At 38.5% G+C, this 25563-nt stretch overlaps 1 protein-coding gene and 1 long non-coding RNA gene across 6 annotated transcripts in view; one reads left to right on the top strand and one right to left on the bottom strand.

Annotated features, from left to right (window-relative positions):
• Positions 1-25563, top strand: part of SLIT2 (slit guidance ligand 2) — a 260597-nt gene that overhangs the window by 170610 nt on the left and 64424 nt on the right. For all 5 annotated transcript variants that reach the window (XM_083161418.1, XM_083161417.1, XM_083161416.1 and 2 more), the window contains exons 6-8: positions 14787-14858; positions 23156-23227; positions 25284-25447. In XM_083161418.1, the coding sequence (XP_083017544.1) occupies positions 14787-14858; positions 23156-23227; positions 25284-25447 (308 nt within the window). The remainder of the gene's footprint in view (positions 1-14786; positions 14859-23155; positions 23228-25283; positions 25448-25563) is intronic.
• LOC146041146 (uncharacterized) lies at positions 7288-16364 on the bottom strand. Its single transcript, XR_014463463.1, has 3 exons — positions 16266-16364; positions 9151-9263; positions 7288-7354 (listed from the first exon to the last, which is right to left on the bottom strand). It is a non-coding gene; the product is annotated as an uncharacterized LOC146041146 (long non-coding RNA).

Below are 25563 nucleotides of genomic sequence, written 5' to 3'. Positions count from 1 at the left end.
AATAATTATGTTCCCTGCGGTAGAATCAGGGGCTGCAGGTTTATATACCCAGATGGATCTTTTATAAGACACGTTTTAAAGTATTTTTGTCGTGTTGGTCAGGGGTGGGTTGACCCTTATTATTATTTGTTTTTTTTAATATTGATCACAAAAGCTCCAAATTTATAATAATTCTTAAATTAAAATATTTTAATATAAATTACATTTTAAATACAGCCTCCGTATAAACATTTTGGATTCGTTTTTCAAAATATTATACAATATTTACTTGATTCCTTTTTTGGGGGGTTTTGGGTGGAAATATTCTAGAAAGTCACCAACTTTATTGACCATAGCAGACAATAGATAAAGTTGAAATATGAATTTGGTTTACGGGATGACACTATACCTAAATTCATATCATATACTAAAGTTCTGAGTCTGCCATAAATATACTTCTCCTGTGGCGGCGTGTTCTTCGGGTGACCTGATTCGATTCCCATTGTTGGACCACTGTGATGGAACAATAGCATTTGTTGGACCAATAGCATTAGTTGTTCCAATTTTTTTAAAATTACCAACCTAGGGTCACCTGGAGCCTCTTTCCCAACTCCTGAATGCTCCTACTTGCTCCTACCGTTTTCTCCTTTCTCATGCTGACCTGACCTATTTTTTAGACATGTACAGTAAAGTGTTGTTCATTGACAGCAGGCTGAGGGGCTCCTGATGACCCTAAGTTGATAATTTTTAAGATTTGGTGTAAATTTATACAAATTTTAAGTACTATATATTTTTACATAGGAGGGATACTTTAACCATTCCTTCCAGACATATTATGCAGTATCAGTATTTCAAAATTGATTTATATAAGAATACTTACAGCTACTGCCTAGCTCAATATTTATTGTCCATTAGTGACATTGCATGGATAGCCCTCAACACAAGGCTGGACTGGCTGGTCACACATAGAGCGGGGCTAGCCAAGCATCTCAGCCTTCTGACTTTCTGCTCAGCCTCACTCCCAGCCGCTTCCGGTATATAGATACATGGGGAGGGGTGCTGCAAGGCCAGGCCCCCTTACTCATGGCACGCCTTCCCTGAACTGTGACCACACCCCCTTGATGTGAACCCTCGTAGTCACATGCCTGGGCTGATTCATGTCCCCCAGTATGTCACTACACAATGCTATTGCTGTCTCATATTTAGTGAAGAGAAGGAATTTAATCAATTGAAATGACTCAAAACTGGTAGTGATCATAATAATAACAGTCATTTAAAAATATTAACAATAGACTTTATTCTTGATAAATAATATTTTTTCATTGTATGGCATTTGCAATAAACCGTAGTTTTATAGGTATAATAGGGTAAAACTAAATAAAATGCCATGACTTGATCAATTATGATGAAGTAGTATATCCCCCAGTGAGGGCTCCAGAGAAGCACTTACAGTACAATAAAGCGATTTAGAGGAATAAAGCATAGTTATTAAAATGTGACCCAAAAACTCTTGTTTTCTTGGTTTCCTTCTACCTGACATTCTCATAGCAGTGATACCCGTGCACGGTATTCCTCTCACTAAGGTCATGATTCCACACTAAGGATGTGTTGAGGCATTTACCCACCATGCCTATCTTCATGGCGGCCTATCAAAATGAGATTAGAAACATGTTTTGTTGGTGTATACACAGAGAATCTGTATCTTATCTGTCTTCATGCTTTTCCTCAAAATAGCGGAGCCGGGTGTAAGAAGCGTTCCGTCACATGTAGCTCTTCAACAAGCAAAGTAGATAATAGTGATATATTGATTCTCGTATAATCTTCATCCATTGTGTGTCTCCTGTCTGACACGATCTTCAGTCATCTCTACTTATGGCTTTGCTGCCTTATCATCTGATTCATGATGAGTTATGGTGAATAGTTCCTGGTATTGACAATGATGATCTTTATTTTTTTATTAGTGACATTTTGAAACATTTGATTTACTAGAGGGGCTTTTTTATGTTATTTTCTTCTTTATAAAATCACTTCATTTGCTGTTGCATAAAATATGAACAATTCACAGTGTGTGTTTGTGCAGATGTTGTGGTTCGGAGAGCATGTAGACAACAAGATAATGGTAAAGCAATGAGCTTTCTGGTTGTTTACACATCAGCAGGAATAGAATGGGTAGAAGTCACAGCCTCAGAGCAGGGTTATCTCTGTTCCGTTATCCAAGCAGAGTGTGATTCTGGAACCTGCTACTTCTACAATAACTGGTGAATTGAGGTGTATATGCTCACAACTCATCATGCCTCCTGTGCTTCTCATAGGCCATTGAGCAATTTCAGGTCCAGGTCCTTCTAACACTTTATCCAGTCAAGCATGCAAGTGTGAAAAAGACAGCGAATTTGGATATGCTAAAACCAAGCATTGTAATCCTGTGCAGCAGTAGACACAATGGTCCATATATTCAATGCAGCCAGCAAGGGGGTTAAATGGCGGGGATCGGCCGAAAACAAGTGGTCCTCGCTGTTTAACCCCTGCAGCGGCCGCTCACCGTATTCAATGTTTCGGGGGAATCCTCGCTGTCATAGGACGGCGAGGATTCCCCCAAACAGCGTGGCTCGCGACTAATTTAGAGAGCCCGCTGCATTTAGCTGCGAGTCTCGCTGTTTTAGGGGCTGGTTATGCCAATTCCCCCTCGCTCCAAAAATGGAGAGAGGGGGAGTTGACGTATGCAGGGGGTCAGTTGAATACTGACCCTGCTCGCTGTCACAGCTCGCCAGCACCATTGAATACACACCAATTAGTAGTGATGTTCGGAGAAAATAAAGGATATCTCAGAATGAGCCGGGTACACCCTAGAACAGTGATAAGCAACCTGCGGACCTCCAGCTGTTGTGAAACTACACATCCCAGCATGCATTGCTACAGTTTTAGTGTTTGCTAATAGCAGTACTCTGGCAACGCATGCTGGGATGTGTAGATTCACAACAGCTGGAGGACTGCAGGTTGCCTATGCCTGCCCTAGAATGATCTCTGCCAGAAATGTCATTTCTGGCTGAATCGGAACGATGTACCTGCCCAATATACGAACTCCCACTGTCTTTAGCTATGTTCTCAGGTTGGCCCTGCTGCACGAAAAATAAATAAAAAAACATCACTAGTAATTACCTTTTGCCCAGTCGCCTCCCTGCATTGGAGGTATGTATGCCCTTGCCGACGTGTGGTCGCAATATCTGACTGGTGTTCATTGCTCTAGAGTGAGCTAGAATGCTTGGTGCATATGGAAAAGTGGAAGGCTGCAGTGAAGTCATTTAGCCACAAGTGTGTCTCGCACACTTGTGTCATCACACTGCCTATTGCATATCTTCGGTGTACTGAATGTGACTGGTGTCACAGACTCATTCTAGTCTCCATACAACCCCAACTGCCAGATTTTCTTGTGAATAAAATAAATAAATAATAAAATATGTTCCCCTGACCTTCCTCAGTGTCCGTGGCAGCTGGTATACTGCCTCTAATAGAATCTCTTCCACATTTTCACCAACATAAAATGTAGGAAGCTGAAGTGGCGTTTTCAGGTTAATTGGAACAGTAAATTCGTAATGGCTCTCTTTCATTTAGTTAATGTAATGCACTTTAAGGCAATCAGAGGAGAGTGACAACATAAATTGCTTAAGTAATCAGCTTACAAAATCGTTGTTCCAAGTCACATAGGCAGCGGACTACAGAGAACCAAATGTTTCCCCTTTTTCCCACAAACATCATAATTCAGTCATACTGCTTATCTGTAAATGACAGGTGATTAAGCCGGCTGCATTCCCTGCATGTCACCTGTGGACCGAAGAGCCACTTTCTCTTATTTCAATACATATTTATGCATTTCTAATCATAGCTATGCAGATTTGAGATACATGGACGGATTATTCTGCTTTTGTGATTAAATATCAGCATAATTGCACCGGAAAATTTTTGCCTGCAATAAAATGATATTGTGATACCAGTACTATTAACCAATAAAACAAATAAATCTCAAGAATCCATCAGTGAAAATCTGAGCAGGTGTTTTGCCTTAAGGATGTTTTACTTTGGTAGGTTAAAGCAGTACTCACAAAAGTGATGCTTATTCAGTATGTTACACAATTACTGGTAGTACAAGTGAAAGCATACCGTATATAGCAAAAATAATGAACTTTGCCTTATTTTATTTATTTGGAGATGCCTCACCTCATTGTGATATGGGGAATGAATTTCTCAGTGACTTTTGGGGGGCGCAATTTAATTAGTCCTTGTTTTCAGATAGTCAAAAAAAACTGACCTAATTCAATACCCAACAATTCAATTGTGGCTGTATTCAACACTATTGAAGGCACTGACACTCATACCTCTTCAAAAAAAATTTGGAGGGGGGGGGGGGGGGGGGGGATAATGCATGGGAGGAAATTGCCTCAGAAAATAGCTAACTTGGCAATCTGAATGTTTTTTTTTTTTCCCTAGGCAAAAATTGTCCCTCTATTTGAATAGGGTGAATTCCCATTTACCTAAAAAAAACTGAGAAAAGTAGAAATTTTTCACCGAGGCAAAAATTGGCACCAACTATAATATCTGCAGTATTCACACCGAAGGTGTGCATTATACAATAATCTATTATTATTATTGTCCTTTATTTATATGGTGCAACAAGGGATCCGCAGTACAAATTAAAAAGTATATAAATAAGTAAGCTAAACAGGAAACCATGACTTACAGCTCAACACAATAGAGGACAAGTACAGGGTACATAAACATAGCAGCATCAGCAGACGACACTGAGATAGGTCTCAGGGGTGTCAGTAAACTGCAGGATTTGGTGACATCAAAGATGGTTTAATTAAGAGAAGGGAAAGCACATGAGGGAAGAGGGCCCTGCTTGTGAGAGCTTACATTCTAAACATCACATTACTGTTGTTGTTGTTGTTACCGTTACAGGAACGTAAGGCTACACTTTTCATGGCAGCTATACAAACTGGTCATATGTCAGAAAGGTCTCTCCAATCCCGAGAATGCATGATACTCCCATTAGGGCTGTTTATTAGCCTAATCCGTTCCATTGATTTCTCTTTAGTCCATCGCTGTGTCCTTATTCCTTTCTTTTATCCTAACTCACTGGGTACAGTGATAACACTCATCTGAAAATGAGCAAAAAGAAGCCAGCTATCTAAGATCAGCCATGTTAAACGGAATCTCGCACTTAAGTGGCATCTTGTAAAACTAAAGAGGAATGATTGTCCTAAATGATTTTTCCTCTCCGGAGCGATTCAGAAGATGCTGTGTCAGCAATGATTTATCCATTGACAGCTAAGGATAATAAGATACAGGAATACATTTCAGCTCGCCCTTTTTTTTTTTTTTCTAGATTAACCTACAGACTGCATTAGGCAAATTTGATGGCATAAAAAGATTTTGCCAATTTGTCTGGAAGCAATTCCTCATTGGTGCTGTACTAAGAGGCGCATTTCATGCCACTGAGCAATTTAAACGACTTTGATAGATCACCCCGGAGGTTAAAGTATTGTACTGTACATCTATATTATCACTTTAATAAAAAGCCAATTTAGTTAATTGCTGGGTAGCAGTAGCCTGTGGAACGGGAGAGCTGCGGCAGCCGGATACAGAGCTTCCTTTTATTACACACACAAATGCTTTACTGGAAACGGCTACAATTTTATCTTATATGGAATTAGCATTTTTTTTCTCCCCCCATGTGATCTAATCCCGGAATATTTAATACTTGCCCAGTCATAATACTGAATGCAAGTCTGTCTTATTTTTTTTTTCTCTAGCAATGTACTTACAGTAATCAGGTTATTAGATAACTTAAATATATGCTGTAGTAGTAATAATAGTGTTATATACAGAGCGTATAACTGAGGGCAATCAGATGGTCTATGGCTATCCAGTTGTCACTCACGTCATATTTTGCTATGAAATGTTGGAATGCAGATAGACCAAATATTAGATTTCAGATCCTAATGTTTCCTGACGACAGCCTTGGAGTAATGGGGCCTACACAAGGGGAGATTTTGCTGAGCGATTTGAGCAAAGAAGATCGCTCAGATCTCTCCGCAAGATCACTAAGCCAGCGATGTGTGCTGAGCAATCTGTCAGGGCCAATGTTCTCCAGTGAGAACACCAACTCTGACCAGTGATCTAACTAGATTTATCCAGCATGCTGGAACTTATGTGCAGGGCTGCGCATCGCTAGTTATTGCTATGGCCCCATACACACGGAACGATGTTGGGGCATTTTCTAAGCGATATAGTCAAACGAAGTCAGATTTCTTCTAAAATGCCCTGAAATCACCCCGTGTGTAGGCAACAAGTCAACAATCAAGTGTCTGCTAAATCAGATCTAATACCTCTCAACCTTTGGGGCACCCACAACCATCTTCACGCCCACCCCCGTTCAGTGCTGTGTGCACCAGTTAGTAGCCCCAGATAGCAGCATCTCCTAACTGTCATGGAATCTGGGCAGAGCCCCCAATTGGCTTGCCTTTTCTTAGTAATGGGACAGTTGGACTATTATCTAGGGCTAAGAAGTCTATTTATGAAGCCTTTGGGCCTGATGTATCAAGTGATAAAATGGAGAGTGATAAACAGCTAGCCAATCAGCTCTAAACTACCAGGTTGCAGGCTGGGTTTGAAAAATGGCAGGAAGGAGCTGATTGGCTGGCTGTTTATCACACTCCATTTTATCACTTTTTGAAGCTTGATACATCTGGCCCTCTAAGTGCATAAAGTACCAATTAATCTGGTTCTAATGGTCATTTTTCAAGCAAAGCATGTAACATGGAAGTTAGGGGCTGGTTGGTTAGTACTTTATCTCTCTCCAATCTTTAGTACATTTACCCTTTAGTTTTTTCTGTGAATTGCACAACTGGATCTTCTAACTTTCATGGAATTAAGATAACAGTCATGATCGGCAAGCCTGTCCTGCACCATTGGACCAGATGCCATAAAACAGCCATCATAGGTTTCTGTAATCACAAGGGACAACATATATTAAACCCATTTTGAGCACCCGAGCTGTCATACAGTCTGTATATTGCGTATTTGACACTATATTTTATAATAAGTTGAACAACGTACACCCAGCTCAGCATCACACCCATAATATGCAGCACATTCAAAATTAATTTCATCTGACTTCAATATTGTTTGTAATTATAAAGAATTTGTGGGAAAACCACCATATAAATGTTTTAATAATGCAGTGTAAAATGCCAAACATAAAAAAATTACTATTTTAATAAAACCAGCACCTGCGGTATTGGGGTGGTCCTCTGTGTGTTTAATTCCTCTTCCAGGATGTACTGATGCAGCAGGTCTCATGAGATAATACAACAGGCAGCTATTAAACAGAGCAGAGTTAAAGTCACCAACTTTGTAGAACCGCCTGGGAAATGTATTAAAGCCACAAACCGTTTTTGTTTTTTTTTCTAAACATCATTCCGATATTTTCCTTTTTACTCTAATCATAAAAATTGCCAGATCATTTTGGTTATATAGTGCAGCTGTGCTTGTACAGTGATGTTGTACATGCAATTAAATGATAAACACAAATATTATTATTGAAAAGAATATTCATGGACAAAATGAACAGTCTGGAAATTTCTACAAGCCAGAATATCTGGAGTTTATTTGAAGTTGCCCCAATTTCTAAAATATTTTTTTCTATTTTCAAGGATCAGTTCTTTTTTTATTACAACAAAGTCAATCACCCCATCCACAAGCAAATCTTCCACTCCTTTGGACTTTGACTTAAACTCTAATGGTTCTCATACTTGTACAGACACCTTACTCCACACCCACTCTTCCCATTCTCAGTGGCACCTGCCAAAGGTCTACCCTTGGTCCCTCTACACCTCTTCTCACTTGTCTGATGACACACAAATGTAACTTTCATCCCAAAACCTATCACCTTCTGCTATTAAGTCATATCCTCTTAAATGACCCAGCATTTTGTTAAACTGCATTTTAAAAACAGACTTTTTTTTCTTCCCCCCTCCCTATCCATTGACCATACCGCCCCCTCTTTTTTGCTCCCAAAGTACTCAGACCCAAGGCCTGATTAAATAAACCAGGTTCGATAGGTTAATACACATATAGTTCCCCTTGTAATGCTGCTAAACACATGTTTATCATGCAGTGGCGTAACTAGATACATGTGGGCCCCATAGCAAAAGTTTGTAAGGGCCCCTATTCATCAACTAATGCTGAAAAATGTATATAGTACATGATACTTTGACAGGCAAAGTGGGCCCCTCTTAGCTCTGGGCCCCATAGCAGCTGCACCCCCTGCTCCTATGGTAATTACACCCTTGCCTGTATGGACGCTCAGGGACTCGCCACCCATACTGCCCATGTGCATGTAACTAAAGTTATACATCTGGCATGTAGGATCTAATGCTTGTGGGGTGTGAAGGAGAATTTGCTGTAGCACAATGTACATAAAGTAATGGTTCCATCAGTAAGTTACATTGGCACATTCATCTGGCAGTCACCTTAAGGACTTTACACAACACAGTATATCGGGACGGGTGATAGCTAACAAGCATGGAATAAATTAGGCCTTCACCTGCAAGGCACACCCCTTGCGAGTTCTGGCACCCTAGGCTGTAGCCTAATCAACCTGTTGGTTAATCCGGCCATGCTCAGATTAGTTCTGCTCTCTAATTTCATTTTCATATTCAGTCCCTCTCACAAACCTACCACCTTTCGTATTCTCAAAGCCACTCACACTTATTCATATCCTGATCTCTTATCCTTATTCATTACTGTAATCTACTCCTTGCCAGCCTACTGATACCTTGCCCATACCCTATATATATATATGCCACACCACTGCCTGCCTCTTTTGGTTCTTTTGACGCTCCACTTCTTCTGTCCAACTCTGCTTGTCTCTTTAAGTGTCGCTTATTTACAAAGCCCATAACTATTCTTCTTTCAGCTTAGCCTAAAAGCCTTTCTCCTGAATTTCCAGCGTCTGTACTCCTCAACTCTGCTCCCCTCATCCTTAAGTATTCAATTTCACACATATCACTTCTTGAATATATCTTCACACAATCAGGGCTCTCTTTCCTCCTGTGTTCTTTTTTATAATTAGGTAATTCGCTATGTCATGTCAATTTGGAACCTGTTGTATACCTGTCCTAAAGTTCTTTGTAGTCTTGTATTGTTGCCATATGCTTCATCCCCTTTGTACAGTTTTGGTCATCATTTTTGGTAGCCTTGAATTTCAAGTACAACCTGGAAAGAATCTTCAGAAATAAATGGAACTGTATCAACTTTATATAATCAGTATATTATAATCCAACGTCTAAATTCATGACCCCAAAAAATAAACTTTTCAGCTTAAATGTAGTTATGTGAAAGGTAAAATAAAAAATATGACCTGGACAGTATTAAAACACCCTTCCATAATAATTGGCTACACACCTTTTGTCACCATTGACTGCCTCTAGACATTTTTGGTAGTCATCTTTGTTCCTGTCTGTTGGTAGTTTCCACTCTTCCATTGCAAGTTGTTGAAACACGTTAATGTTATTACAATTCCTTTTACCAGTTGCAGATTTCAGATCCCTCCAAAGAATTTTAGTTGGATAACAATCAGGACTTACTTCTGGCAAAATTCTCTTCTTTTCATCCATTCTTTAGTGCTTTTGGAAGTATATTTTGGGTCTTGAAAATGTTGGATGAACCATGATCTTGAACTCAAAACCTGGTTTTCTTACACTGGGTAGCACATTTTGTTTTCAAGAATGCCTTTGGTATTCCTCTGATTTAATAGATTCTTCGGTACTTGTTTCCTAGCACGGCCACAATCTTAAGTAATCGTGTCCCTTAGTTAAGGGACACGATTACCCCCGATGGACCCGATTTCTTTTGAAATCAGGTCCATTTTGCCGGCTAGGAGACAATATCGGGGGCATCGCGTCGGTCGGGACCATTAACATTGGTCCCGACGCGACCGACGCGATGCCCCCGATATTTTCATAGACTTCAATGTTAAAAAATATTTTAACATTGAAATCTTGTCGGGAAAGGTAAAATATCGGGGGCATCGCGTCGGTCGGGACCATTAACATTGGTCCCGACGCGATGCGACGCGATGCACCCGATTTTTGCATAGGCTTCAATGTTAAAATATTTTTTAACATTGAAATGCTGTAAAAATGTGAAAAAATGTGAAATGGGCCAATATGACCCATTTCACATTATAGATGTCCCCGTCGTCACCCCACGATAGACGCCAACCCGAAGCGTGGCGAGCGCAGCGAGCCCGCGAGGGGCGGCGGTACGCGTCCTCCGACCTTTTCATGCCCTACTATCCACGTCGGCGTGGAGTGAGAATAGAATAGTGTGGCGAGCGCAGCGAGCCACCGAGCCCGAAGCGTGGCGAGCGCAGCGTGCCCCGCGAGGGGACGCGGATACCTTCACAGTTATACGCGTCCCCTTGCGGACACCTGTGAAGCCCGCGAAGGGACGCGTTTACCTGTGAAGGTGTCCGCGTGCGCTCGCCACGCTTCGGGCTCGGTGGCTCGCTGCGCTCGCCACACTATTCTATTCTCACTCCACGCCGACGTGGATAGTAGGGCATGAAAAGGTCGGAGGACGCGTACCGCCACCCCTCGCGGGCTCGCTGCGCTCGCCACGCTTCGGGTTGGCGTCTATCGTGGGCTGGGGTTAACGCGCTTAAATTTGGGGGGGTTGGGAATTTTTTTCATTGAATCCAATGTAAAATTGGGTCCCAGGGACCCAATTTACATTGGATTCAATGAAAAAAATCGGGTCAAAAATCGGTCGGTCGCGTCGATCGCATCGCATGCGACCAAATCGCATGCGATGCGATCGACCCGATTTTTCCGACACGACCACCCCGATCTGAATCGGTGTGGCCGTGCTAGGAAACAAGTACCGATTCTTCAATGTAGTGAAGGTCCCCAATACCACAGACAGCAAAGCAGTCCAATAAAATGATGGATCCTCCACCATGTTTAACCATAGGTATAGTATGGTGTTTTTTCTCCTAAAAAGCTTCATTTTGTAGTTTTATTTTGGTTTAGTCTGTCCACAGAACATTTACCGATAAGTATTATGTATTGTCTACATTTCTTTTTATGTTGTTTTTTATCAATGGAGTCTAGAAAGCCCTTCTTGGTTTGGTGTGCTGCATATGGTTGAAAAACATCACTCCAGATTGCTCAAGTTCAGCTTTAAGGTCTTTTAAGGTGTTTTTCCTAATTTTTTAGTTACTATTGAAACTTATTTAATCTGTTCTGCTTTACTACACACCCACGGAGGTTCTTCACAGCTCCATGAGAAGCAGATTTCTTACATTACGCAACCTTGAAACAGAGATGCCAAGATCTTTGCGGTTGGCCTTGTACCCTTTTGCAGTATTGTGTTTGGTTATAATAGCACTTCTGATGTTCTCAGACAGCTGTCTTTTCATCACTATTGCGACATTAAAGCTGTCTTTATTAGGCAATTCAAGTCATGTGAGCGCTGACAATTTCTCACAGGTGACTCTAATTTATATTTTATACTAGTCTAGTCTAGCTCTTTTTTCTTTTCTTTAATTTTGTCAAAAGAGCACCCATTCCCACAGCTACACCTTCCCTCCCTAAAATAACTGTTTCTAGATTGTCCTCCCCAGTGCACAAGGGCGGGATATCAAAATGTGACAATTATCATATTAACAAATTTAAGACTGGAAAATGAATAGCCCATACTAAGTGGGAAACAGAGCTGTCTGCGGAGGAATGGGACGCTATCTCTCACTCATGCTTTAAATTATTTAAATGTCTTAACCAGTCCGAAATGTTCTATAAGCTCTGCCATAGGGCGTACTTCACCCCTCAGCGGCAACACAGAATATGGCCTTCTGTCTCTAAATTTTGTTGGAGAAACTGCGGCTATATTGGCTCTATCCTCCATATATTTTGGGAATGTCCGATGTTGCATCCGCTGTGGGCTGAAGTATTTTCCCTCATAGGCGATGTTTTAGGAATAAATGTGCCTGCCGATTCTGTCGTATCATTGTTCCCCCACATTACACAACTTCTTCAGGGTGACAGTTATATTCTGGGACATATTCTGGTCTTTACTAAGGCTGCTATCGGACAGCTCTGGAAATCACCCTCTATCCCTGACATACATCATATTGTTAACAAAGTTCAAAAACATTTTCTTTTTGAGACAGCTTACTGTAAATAATCCTCCTCTGCTACATCAATCCATATCAAATGGCTTAAATAAAGTGAGTACAAAAGCAGGGTCTCTCCCTCCTATGCCGTAACCAGATAGACTTGTCTGTGCTGCTTTCCCCTACTCATCGAGTGTGCTACGTGAACTGTTTTTTTTATTTCAATGTTCTATTTATATTTGTGTCACGAATCTGAGGCATACACCTTGTCTGTGTGTCCCCGTTCCCTCATGTTTCTGCCTGTTTGTGTTTGTTTCCTTTTCTTTTTTCCCCATAATATTTTTTCTATAAATATAAGTCTATAAGGTTCTCTGATTTATTTTGATATCGTATTCTGTTTTTCTTATTTAGATGTAACTTTATGTTACTGTATATTGAATTTTGGGGAATTTACGATGTAATTGCGGTATATTTTGCTGCTTGACTTAATAAAAATGTATTTTACATTTTTTTTTTAAAAAGGAGTATACATTCCCCATCATTATCAATAATTCTTTCGTGACAGTGTTTCAGTTTATGTCGTTTTTGGTCCCTTTACTTTATTTAAATATTGTTTTATCCTTAGCTGTTCTGTGCTAAACATGAGTGCCTATACTGTAGATTCAAACTTTAAAACTGCTTCACTCTACTCCTTGTTTTCAGAAGATATTGTATGAGATCTACTTATAACTCCAAACACTTGAGGCTCAATAGAAATAAAAGATAATAATTTGCCTGTTTATTAAAGGAATTCCACTAATATTGACTATATTTAAATTTGACCATGATATCAGATGAAAACAGATGAACCCTACTTGACTTGTGTATAGAGATAGGGTTATCTCAGAAAGGGTAGAAGAACAGTTCTTATAAGTAATGTAAAACTAAATTACAATGTAAAAAGGAAAGTGAAAGTAGGGTTCGTATTACATGAGCATTTTCTTGTATATCTGAACACCGGCAAATACATATGTACTTTTTCATGGGTATTGCAAAGCTCAGAAAGTGGGTGTGCAAAAAAAAAAAAAAAAAAAAAATATATATATATATATATATATATATATATATATATATACCGTATATACTCGAGTATAAGTCGACCCGAATATAAACCGAGGCACCTAATTTTACAACCAAGAAACTGGGAAAACTTATTGACTCAAGTGGGACCATCACTCGAGTATAAGCCGAGGGGGGCTTTTTCAGCATAAAAAAATGTTCTGAAAAAGTAGGCTTATACTCGAGTATATATGGTATATATATATATATATATATATATATATATATATATATATATATATATATATATAGTGGCAGCTTAATTGCGCCCGCCCAAAATAAATAAATATTTTTTTTAAATCTAGGAGAAAGTTAGAACATGCAGAATGTGGAAAAAAGTTAAATTTTATGGGCAGCTGAAGAGAAGGTCTTGCTGGGTAATTTCTGAAGGACAACCATATTTTACACCCCGTCATTGTTTCACAGTTATATTAAGCAACCTTTAAACTCTGGGAAAGTCTGTTCAGCAACAATAGGTGCACCAGAAATGTAAACAGGTCTAAGGAATATTGAAGTTCAGAAATATCTTCTAGACGAGTGGTTCTCAACCCTGGTCCTCAGCACCCCATGCGTTTTCCAGGTTTTCCAGATCACCTAGCAGGTGCGCTGTGTATCACCAACTGACAATTTTAAAAACCCACAGAAGACCTGCAAAATATGGCCTGTGTGGGTTCTTTAGGGCCGAGTTTGAGAACCTGTGTTCTAGGGTGCCAATTTTCATATGTACAGATTTATACAGTACTCATGGATGTCTTCTATTTTCAATGTCAATGCCCTTGAATTATTTGTTTTTTTTACCTCTGTAAGGAATTGTTTTCCCAAATGTATTGTCTTTCTGTTGTATCTGATCATCGGCATTGTGTCTTCCTTACTACTCAAGGCATCATGCTGTCAGATTCCTTGTTGAGATGGATTATAAGAAAGATTAAAGAGACCTCATTCTACCCCAGAGACCAACGTGCATATTGTGTCCTTAAATGCATCCATGATTTTTAAAGTCACATTTATCCATACTGGAGTGAAAGTACACTACGACAGCTGGAGTACTTTAATGTGATCTTGCTCCCCGAGCTGCACAAAGGAAGCAGCGTACAAGGCTCAAGCAAAGCAGCCATATTCTACAAGAATAGCATCTTTCCCTTTCTTGCCAAAGATAGTAAAATTAACATGCAGCTGGTTTCTCTGATAAATGGATTGAGTTAGGTCACTGAGGGGATACATGTGACACTAAGTGATTTACAGTCCTTTACCTTAATGAAATTGTTTCAGCGAGATGACGCTGAGAGCTTTTAATGGATGACTTTACTTGATGTAATGAAATTGCATTCCTTTTGCATTTAATATAAGGTGCAGTTATTATTTACTAGAGCTTCTTCCACAGCTACTGTTCTGTCTGGAACACCGGGGCTAGGACACGGAGTGGCAGGGGAAAGAGTCTAGTTACTGTAGAGCGGCCTAGCATTGTAGATCAGAAGGAATTGACTTCCCTGAACCGTTATGCTTGTGTTTTACGTAGATCCCCCTAATCTGTTTACAGGCAACTGGATTTTAACCAGATCAGCTGCATTGAAGATGGTGCGTTCCGTGCTCTCCGCGACCTGGAAGTGCTGTGAGTACCCCTTATCTTATCTGTGAGGGTCCATGATTAGGAGCAGCCTCAGTGCATGGACCTGTCTACTGTCATTGTCCTATGCGTGTTGTACCCTTCCTTGTTACATGTTGGACAAATATTATTTACAGTATGGGGTACATATATTTTGGTGCACTTATATATCTATATATGTTTGTTTTCTCGTTCACTTAAGTATTGTCTGTCTTTCTGTCTGTCTGTCTATCTATCTTTCTATCTTTACATCCCCAATATCTATCTCTGTCTTATTAATACAGTATGTACATTATCTCATATCTGTCTGATATATATAGCCTTATATCAGTGATGGCTAACCTTGACACTCCAGCTGTTGTTGAACTACACATCCCAGCATGCCCTGCATCAGTTTTAGAATGGCCAAAAAGTTAAACTGATGCAGGGCATGCTGGCACGTGTAGTTCAACAACAGCTGGAGTGTCAAGGTCAGCCATCACTGCCTTATATGCAGTATCTTTCTTTGACATATTTTATGTTTCTCAGTCTTATAAGTACTGTATCTCATACTTTGGTCTTATGTACCTCATAGATATATTTTAACTATATATATATATATATATATATATATATATATATATATATGTATATATTTTTCTCATAACTACTGTATCTAATATCTTTCTGGTTTATGTCTTTCTACTGTAGCTCTCTGTCTGTCTATGTTATATGTAACTCTATCTATCTATCTATCTATCTATCTATCTATCTATCTATCTATCTATCTATCTATCTGTCTGTCTGTCTGTCTGTCTGTCTGTCTGTCTGTCTGTCTGTCTAGCTATGTTATATCTTTCAATGTTTCTATCACATCTCATATCCAGTCTTATCCATCTATCTAATATCATCTTTCTATTGCATATCTATCTTATATCCATCTAGATAAAGGCTCCTACACACGGAGTGAAGTGTATGAGCCTGGTGTGCAGAGAGATCTAGTCTAGTCTGATCTCTCAGCACACAGGGCTTGCGAGATCTCCTATACACACATAGCGGTGGCTATGAGTAATCTGTGCTACCCAGTGTTCTCTGGTTAGAACACTTGTGATCTTGACTGCATGTAGTCAAAATCTAGTCAGTCGATGGTGATGCGCGGGACGATCTGTGCTTAAGTTCTAAGCAATCTGACTACAGCTTAAAATCACCCTGTGTGTATGCGCCCTTAATATATATTTAGCTTTCTATCATATATCTATATCTATATTCTAGCCATATGTCTTGCAGCTGTAGTGCATATATATCTGTCTGTCGTGTCTGATATATATATTTCTTTCCATCCCTTTATATCATACAGTATATATTTTATTTCTTTGCAACCAGCTCACCATAGTTTAACCATAACACCCAAAACTGTTTAAACTTGGTACTTACCTGTTTCGCTGCACCTTGGTGGGATGTGCCGACAGCTATTTCAGTGCTATGTGCCTCCTTTTCCATGGGAAGCTGCACAAAGTTCATCACCCACCTGTGTAGGTAACCTGGTAGAAGAGCTGTCCAACATCTGCAGAACTAAGTTTGCTAATTATGCTGATTTTGGACAGGTGTTCCACCAAGTACTTACATAGGTGGGTATTGAGCTTTGTGCCAGAGAGCAATACAGATGATTATCAGACTTGTGCAGATCATTTTTGGTTGTTATAATTAAAGTACATATTTTTGCATTTAAGCCACTGTGTGCTGTTTTACTGGGTTGATTATAATATAACTAACTAAACAATACTAACCAATCAACTGCTAACTGTCATTTTACAGGATCTATCTATCTATTTATCAATCTATCTATCTACAGTATCTTTCTCATTTTTCTTTATCTATTTATATAAAATATGAAGGAAATGTACAAGTGGTGGTATGTAAATTGCATGTAATTTCAGAAAATTACAAATAAAGAGGTCAGCTGTAATGACACAATAGGTAGTTCAGTGCCCCCCGCAGATACAACCCAACACAGTGGGCTTGGATATAGCACGGTAAGGGCGGCGGCACTCAAATGAACACACTGACGACCTATATGTATCCCAACGTTTCAAGACCTTGCGGTCCCTTTATCAAGGTTGAAACATTGGGATACATCCAGATCGTCAGTGTGTTCGTTTGAGTACCGCCGCCCTCACCGTGCTCTCTCTCTCTCTCTCTCTCTCTCTTTATATATATATATATATATATATATATATATATATATATATATATATATATACACACTGCAGTAGAGCATGGCACTTGCCGTGAAAAGAAATCAGACATCTCTTATAGGTTCAATCTGAGAGTTGTCTGATTTCTTTTCAATGCGAGTGCCACGCTCTACTGCAGTGTACATACCCCTTCTTTTGCGGGGGCACTGGGTGCAGGTATTACGGTATTTTGGAGTGCAGGACCATTACAAGTATATAGACAAAGACAAAGGGGTGGGGATCCGGCTCTCCCTGTAGTAACTTAGTGCTGCGCTGGGTGCCCACTTCAATAAAGTAATAGAGGGTTCCAGGGGTGGAAGTAGCACTCCCAGCAACTTGCGTAAAGAAACACTCTTATTCAGTCATGGATCAGACAGTCTGATCCATGACTGAATAAGAGTGCTTCTTTACGCAAGTCGCTTGGAGTGCTACTTCCACCCCAGAACCCTATATATATATATATATATATATATATATATATATATATATATATATATATATATATATAGGGCTGGACCATTACAAGTATATATATATATAGGGTTCTGGGGGTGGAAGTAGCACTCCAAGCGACTTGCGTAAAGAAACACTCTTATTCAGTCATGGATCAGACTGTCTGATCCATGACTGAATAAGAGTGTTTCTCTATATATAGGGCCATTTTGACCCTTGTGTATGTATCAAAGTGGTCCTAGGGCTAAGATATGTGGATTATGACTTTTTGTTTAAAAAATCCATTTCCTATACGATGGCAATGAGAACTAGTTTCCCAAAAGCTCCCTCCCAACTCCTGACATATATTTTTGCGAATATACATTATTCTCACTGATTCGTCTATGTCAAACAAACCTCCAACTCTAATAAGCAGTAGTGTATCTGAGTGTCTAAAGTGATCCTTGATAATATATTTATAGTACAGACAAGGCAGCTCTCCTTGATATCTAAATACAGGTGTGGTGCCAGGTTCGTATGAAAAAATAAACACACTCAGTTTCAAGAATAAAGGGAACAGCACTCATGTTTATGCAGCTTTTATTGTGAAAAGCTCAAATGTAGTCCATAAAAGGTCCAGGGATCAGCAGTAACAGCCCGTCTGACAATCGTTTTATCCAACTTCTTGTTGGTTTTCCTCATAAGCCCCTGAGAAAACCAACAGCAAATTGGTCAAAACGAACATTGGGCGGGTATTTACCGCTGATCCCTGGACTTGTCATGGACTTCATGTGAGTTTTTATCCACACAAAAGCTGTATAGATGTGAGTGCGGGTTCTTAGTTGTTTTTTCTTCATGAAAGTGAGTGTGTTGTGTGAATATGTATGTGTGTGTGTGTGTGTGTGTGTGTGTGTGTGTGTTGGTATATATAGTTATACAAGTCATGGCAATCGTCTAGTCGGTGCAATCGGTAAAGTGCTTAGGTGCCATCCATGGATATGATAGCCCTAGATAGAGGGGAAAAATGGTTCTCTCTCTCTCTCTCTCTCTCTCTCTCTCTCTCTCTCTCTCTCTCTCTCTCTCTATACTGTATATATATATATATATATATATATATATATATTTGGACAAAAAAAGACAATAGTGACAGCGCCTAGACTGCTGCTGCCTACCAATACCTAAAGGTTCCTGAAACCTTTACCAATACAGTAAATACAAAAAGTGGTGTTGGTTATGGCGCTGCAGTCCCCTTAAAGAAAAAAAATATATATATATTTGTATGTAAATAACAGGGGCACTCACCGATCCGGTAGAATGTAAAAGGATTTATTCTCACAGGTTCAAAAGCATGTTGTCAATGTTTCTATCTCATTCAAGATCTTTGTCAAGACAGAAGCATCAGGACAATAGGTCCATCACCGTCGACCGCCATGATATATTAATATATTAATATATATAGATTCTGTCAAATAACGGCAACTATCATAAAGAGATATTATAATAATGTAGGTGTCTTGAAGATATAATATACAGGTAATATGCGTAGAACCAAATAATTAAATAACTAAATACATTGCCTACCAAGGCAGTAAAAAAAATACATAAAATTAAAAAACATAAATAGAGAAGAATACCAGTACTGTGGGGACAGGGCTACAGGAGGGTCATTATCAGATAATCGCAGTAAATCCCATGAAGTGTATGGAAAACATTGGAAAAACAGACCTTATGTCTGCAAAGGGAGAATAGCTCTGTAGCTTTAACAAACATTAACTGTGGTAACCCTAGATTCTTTCGCCAAAGAAGCGTCCTGCCAATCCATTCTAAAAATGTTTTTCTAGAACAGAGAGAGAGGAGGCATTCTTGGCTGAAACCATACCTGCAGTATGGTCTTTTTAGCGGCTGTGTTCGGGGCAAGTAGGAGTTTCCTAATCCCAGACAATTCCTGTTGGTAAAAACCGCAAGAAAGCCCCAAGGTAAAATCCCCGGTATAGCCAGGAGTGAAGGGCATGAAATTAACCAAAAGCTCTAGAGCCAACTGTCTGACCCAAAGTCAGAAGACTCTAACTAACGGGCAAGTGAACAGTGATAAAGATCTGCATTATGCTTACTACAGTATATTGAATACACCTATTGGAGGAAAACCCCCTACCCAATTATCAACGTAGATGTCACATTTGTTTGTGAGTAGTGCAAAAAAATGTACCTTGAGTGGTATTGGGGACAGAGCGTTGCATAAATTTAAATATTATTATTATTATTATCATTATTATTATTATTACAAAGTCCATTTATTAACATAAGTTGAGACTCTCATCTGTGCCATTCCAAAAAATTACCTCCATGCTACATGTGTAAGCATGTAATTCATTTCATGTTTGGACTTTGGTCCCATTCATTTCATTGTAAGCTACATACAGTATGCTATATCATTATGCTCAGATATATATATTTATAAAATATTTTTTCAATAAGAATAAATACATGTCCCAAACTTTTAAAAGGTTTTGTAAAATTGAACCAGTTCTCTGTGGTTTATAGTTCTCACATAAAACAATCTTGAGTTATGAGTTATTTCAAGATTTATTTGCAAATATTATAGTGTTTTATGTTGTATATTGGTTTCCCAAAGACCTGGTTTGTTTTACAGTACATTATGCATATTAGATATCCAGGCAATCCACTGGAGTAAAATCCTCCGTTGACCTTATCCTGTGACAGCTAGAATGTTCAATATAAAAGGAGAAAAGAATAATCAACGTATTTGTTAAAATGCCATACTGTATGTTATTTGCTCCTGTTAAATTCACTTAAATATGATAATTATACCCTACTGGTGAAATATTTGACTGGATATGAAAGAGGTTAAGGGCTGAGATTAAAGAATGATTAAAGCCTATAATGGATTTGAGTTCACCGCGGACATGTCCAACCCAGTATATAATAAAGTGAGCTCCGTTGTTTTTTTCACACCTGACTGGGCATACGAAAGTCAACCTAAGATCTGCTAACTTGCTAAAATTACAGGGATTAGTACAGTAATTCATCCTCTTGACTTTCAAATTTCTAGATCTCATTGATCTCATTCAGAAGTCACTGAAACTATTCAATCTGGGTGTGGCCAAGATGGCTGCCAGATGTTCTGCCCACTGTAGTGAAAGGGCTAGAATTCGTATTGTTAAAAACTGAATACTAATTTTTTTTTTTCCAAACGAGTCATCTACTTTTATTTCCATGTTTTTCAAGTACATTTTTCGAGCTTTCATATTTACCTATTCAATGTTCTACGTATGTTAAAAAATTTGTGTGATAAAAACATAAACTAGATAACTTGAATTTAGCACTGAAGTACCAGTAATTCATGCATTTTATCCATTTGCTAGCTTCTAATCATGACTAAAAATAAAAATTTTATTCTAAACTATTTGACATTTAGATATTCAATGTTAATGTATCTTTTCAGACATTAAAGGTTTTTAGTGCTAAATTATTTTTGATTGGTTTTGTATTGTTGCGTTTTGTTACCACACAAAGGTGTGTTTGTCTTTGGGTATATATGTGTATATCTAGAATTATTGTTAGAATTAGCCATTTACCGTACTTTTAATAAAAATCTTGAAATGCAATGTATATTTGAGGGTGGTGCAATAATGCCAAAAAACATACATTTTCTAAATCTTTAATTAGTTCAGCCAAGAGATCTATATTTTTTCAGTTGATTGGTCTGTGGATTAATTTTTTCAGAATGAATGTACTATATATTGTTTTGTAGTGTATTTAGGAAGTGGTAGACATATATCTAGCTAGTCTTCTTGGTTTACCCAATAAGACAAATTTTAGTTAATGCCTGGTGTAATTTTTTTGCCTACTTGAGAGCTGAGTATAATTTAAGGATTTATGGTGCCTGCACCCTTACCCACTGCGTCTCTAATAAAATTCTGCTGACGCTAGTGGGAGGGGCCCTGTTTAAGCAGATGGGGATTGGAATAGTCTAGAAATTAGGAAGGGCGAGTCCACCCTTGATAAGCAGAAGGTTCAGACACATTTTTCCTCCACAATGCGCTTCTCTGGTGGAGTAGATGGGTCCTTCATGGAAGCCCCTTACGGCACCACTTCCCTAGAAAGAAGGGACATTCGTCTTCTTCAGGTTAAGGCAAGTTTATAAGATCTGCTTATTCTCTTTACAATCCCACAATATTTTAGCACTTATTTGTCTTTTGGTATGGGATGGCGTTTACAGCAATGCTATATTCTTTACTGGGACTAGGTTTTGTATTTGGCTCAGCGTATAACGCTTACTGCATTATTGTTCTTTTATGCTGATCTAGACCCTTCATATAATTTCCCAAAGAATTGGTTGGGTATGACTATCTGCAGCTGAAATTTTTTGTTATATTTTACAAAATAGTACAGTAAATGGGATTTTGGGATTCTAATGCATCTTATTATACAATCACTGTTTTGTGACATTGTTAGTAGTCATATATATTGATTTCAAAATTATTAATTGTCTTACCAATATTTCATATTTTTTTAATGTTATTTTGTGTTTTGTTTAGTGGGTCAACTTGCTAACTAACTAACTGTATATATTTAACCTAAATTTTTTTACATTTCTGTAATTTTTTACTATGCCGTATGTATCTGTTTTCAATGAGGAAACATTTTCACACTTAGGGCCTAAAAAATAATGATTAAACGACAAAGGTTTCATTTCTTATATCCTGTTGCAATTCAGGTTTTCCCCCCAAAAAATTTTTCAAGTAAAAATTCATCATTTCAAATGTTATCTGTACCTAAAATAAAAATGGACCAAGTGTCCTTTTGTCCAGAAATGACATGTGGGTGATTGAGATACCATTGTTAAATGAGTGTACAGAATATTGCAGGGTTTCCCAATCTTGGTCCCTAATGCCCCCTATGGAGTTTATTTACTAAGATGGGAGTTCTATTGATAATGGGATGTTTCTATGGGCAACCAATCAGCCTCTACTGGTTATTTATTTAGCACCTTCTAGAAGATAATAGATAGAATCTGATTTGTTGACCAAAGCAACATCCCATTTTCAATAGAACGTCCATCTTAGTAAATAAACCCCTAACAGTCCAGGTTGTATGGATATCCATGCTCATACAAAGATAGTATACTCAAATAGAGTTACTAATTAAGTCACATGTGCTTAATCATGGACATTTTTAAAACCTACGCTTTTTTGAGGAATGAGTTTGGAAAACAGCGGCACAATGTATATCTATGTTGTCATAATGTTTCTTGCCTATTTTTTGAAGTGACATTCCCACAATAGGAATTTTGAATACCCTCTTGGCATAGTATTGCCAAACATGTATGCATTGGGCTCCATAATTGCATTTTTTATTAGCAGTCCATTGAATAAACCTGTGGGGACCACAATGCAGAATTTAAAATGTTTCCACTTAATCCAGTGATGTCTTTAGATCAAGGGTAGTTCAAGGGTACTGCAATTAATATGATTGGTGGGAATGACTATACTGTAGGGAATGTTATTGTTTCAACTATAACATTAATGCTGTAAAAAAACATACAGAATATAGAAAAATACTGAATTTACTCAAATGTATTACAAATCCAGTTGTTGCCTTTTGTGATATAACTGTAATCTCTTTCATGTTTTTCAGCACCCTTAATAACAACAACATCACGCGGCTTTCAGTGGCAAGCTTCAACCATATGCCAAAACTCCGAATTTTGTGAGTGGTTTCATATTAGTGACTCGTGTGTATGTGTGAGTGTGTGTGTATGTGTGTGTGTGTCTGCATTGGAATATTTTGTCTGCTGCTTGCTATTCCTGTCTAAGGTAAAAGTAGAGGGGTTCCACTATCCAAATGTAGGCTTTAGCCATAATGGTGCACTGCGTATTTTGAGACAGTCATTAAAAATGCATTAAATAGAAGAGATATGGAGGGGGGGGGGGGGCGGTATTTAAACCCTTGCACACCTTTATCAAACATGCTGCCTTCAAAGAAAAAATTTAAATTAAAAAATACAAAGAAAGAATTAAGTAACATTTTTGAAAGAAATACTTATCTGTTGCAACTGAAATGTGCCTAGTTTGCCTCTTTGGAAAGCACAGCCCTGATAGTACACTTGTGGGTGGAGATTTATCAAAGATTGGAGAGTGAATTGATTGGTACATTGGAGTCTTTATCTTGGAGAGAGATAAAGTACCAGCCTATTGGCTCCTAACTGCCATGTTACATGTTGAAAGTTCAGCTCTGTCCAATTTATCACTTTCCATGGATTCGTACATAGGGGTCTTTGGGGCCGATTTAATAATCCTGAAGAGCTGATAAAGGGGAAGGTATTAACACAGCGGCCAATCAGTTACAGGCTGGGTATGAAATGACAGGAGCTGGTTGGCTGGTGCGTTATTATTACTTCCACATTATCACTTCTCCAGGCATAATAAGTCTGCCTATCTCTTTCCACTATCCAAGCTTGAATAAAACTCCCCCTTAATTTATTTCTCAAATTAAACCCCCACAATAAGTACTTTTGTTTTGTATTGTTAGTTTTCCTCTTCTGCCATCGAGATCATTGAAAAAAACTTAACTCTCCAAAGAAGTCAGTGAAGATTGCATTGACATATTAGGCAGGTCACATTACGTTTAAGAACACAGACAGGCTTTGATTGGATGTCACATATGATCAATTAGAAATCTTTACACTTTTATGACTGTACCACAGACAGACCTAATTAAACTGAACGGCCTCTTTGGCAATATCTCTAACATGAAATTGGCTCTAGAGACGAGTTGTGTGTTTTAATATCAATTAGATTTTCTTAGGACTGAGCACATCAGCTAAAAAACTAAATAAAGGGAGACGCATAAATTTAATTTCTAGACTGCCCCAACTACAGCTGTAGTAATTCATGTCATTTGCGAATATGCGTTATGCTTTATTTTGGATTCTAGCAATGATCTTGCATCGCGTTCCCTGCCCATGTCAAAGTAACAACCTTAATTCCTCTTTGTACTGTCATTTATATCTTTTAATTTCTCGTACCACATTGAGCTTTGGTCCTGAGGGGCCAAAAGCAACTAATCCCCTTTTCTTTGATTAACAAAAAGAAAGGAAATCAGAAAAGGGATACAAGGAGATGTCTTATATTGAATTTTTTTTTTTTCCGCCTTGTTCTGTAGAAAATGAATGTGACCCGTTAAAAGGATTTTGCAGGCAGTTTCTATAGAGACTAATAAAGCAAGACTTAGTGATATTTCTAATTGGGAGCCAAATCTTTTATGGGTCTTTTTTCACTCTTGCCGCTTTCCCCTACAGAGCAATTTACTTGAGATGTGTTTTGTCTTTTTATTTTTAACCCCGCTTTTGTTCGGCTTTTTACAAACCACCGTTTTTTAACCACTTGTAGGGTCTCTTAGTTGCCTGTAAAGAACTGATGACCGAACCGGACGGATTGCATTTTTATGTTGGCAAACATTGGGGTTTTCATTCCACCCTGAAATTAATTAATTTTGAAAGGATTTGCTACAGATAAATTGGTAAACAAAGGGGGAGAACAAATAAGCCGTATAGCTCTTTAGTTCTAGGTCATTATATTTGTTTGTTTAGTATTTTATTTGTAAAAATCTGTTACTTTACTAATATGCGAGGTCTGTTGAAGAGGGCACGTTGCCCATAGCAACCATTCCGAAATTATATTGATTATCTTCTAGAAGGTGCTAAATAAATAATAAGTAGAATATATATATATAGCAACTTTGTAATCTGTTATCTCTTACACAGTCGACTTCACTCCAATAACTTGTACTGCGACTGCAACCTGGCCTGGTTATCCGATTGGCTGCGCCAGAGACCCCGCGTTGGCCTTTACACTCAGTGCATGGGGCCTAGTCACCTGAGAGGACACAATGTTGCTGAAGTTCAAAAGCGGGAATTCATATGCAGCGGTGAGAATATAATGTGTCCGTTGAGGTTCAGAAGTGACACAGCCTTTTGTTTTATAATATGAATGGAAGTGTTTGCTCCAGTGCCTTATACATGATGTTTCCATAACTGAAAATAA

Source organism: Crinia signifera, chromosome 1 (assembly GCF_055691185.1).
Source record: "Crinia signifera chromosome 1, ASM5569118v1, whole genome shotgun sequence".
In the NCBI taxonomy this organism is placed as follows: domain Eukaryota; kingdom Metazoa; phylum Chordata; class Amphibia; order Anura; family Myobatrachidae; genus Crinia; species Crinia signifera.
The sequence above is the reverse complement of the archived record's forward strand: the minus strand, read 5'-3'. Positions and strand labels throughout refer to the sequence as shown.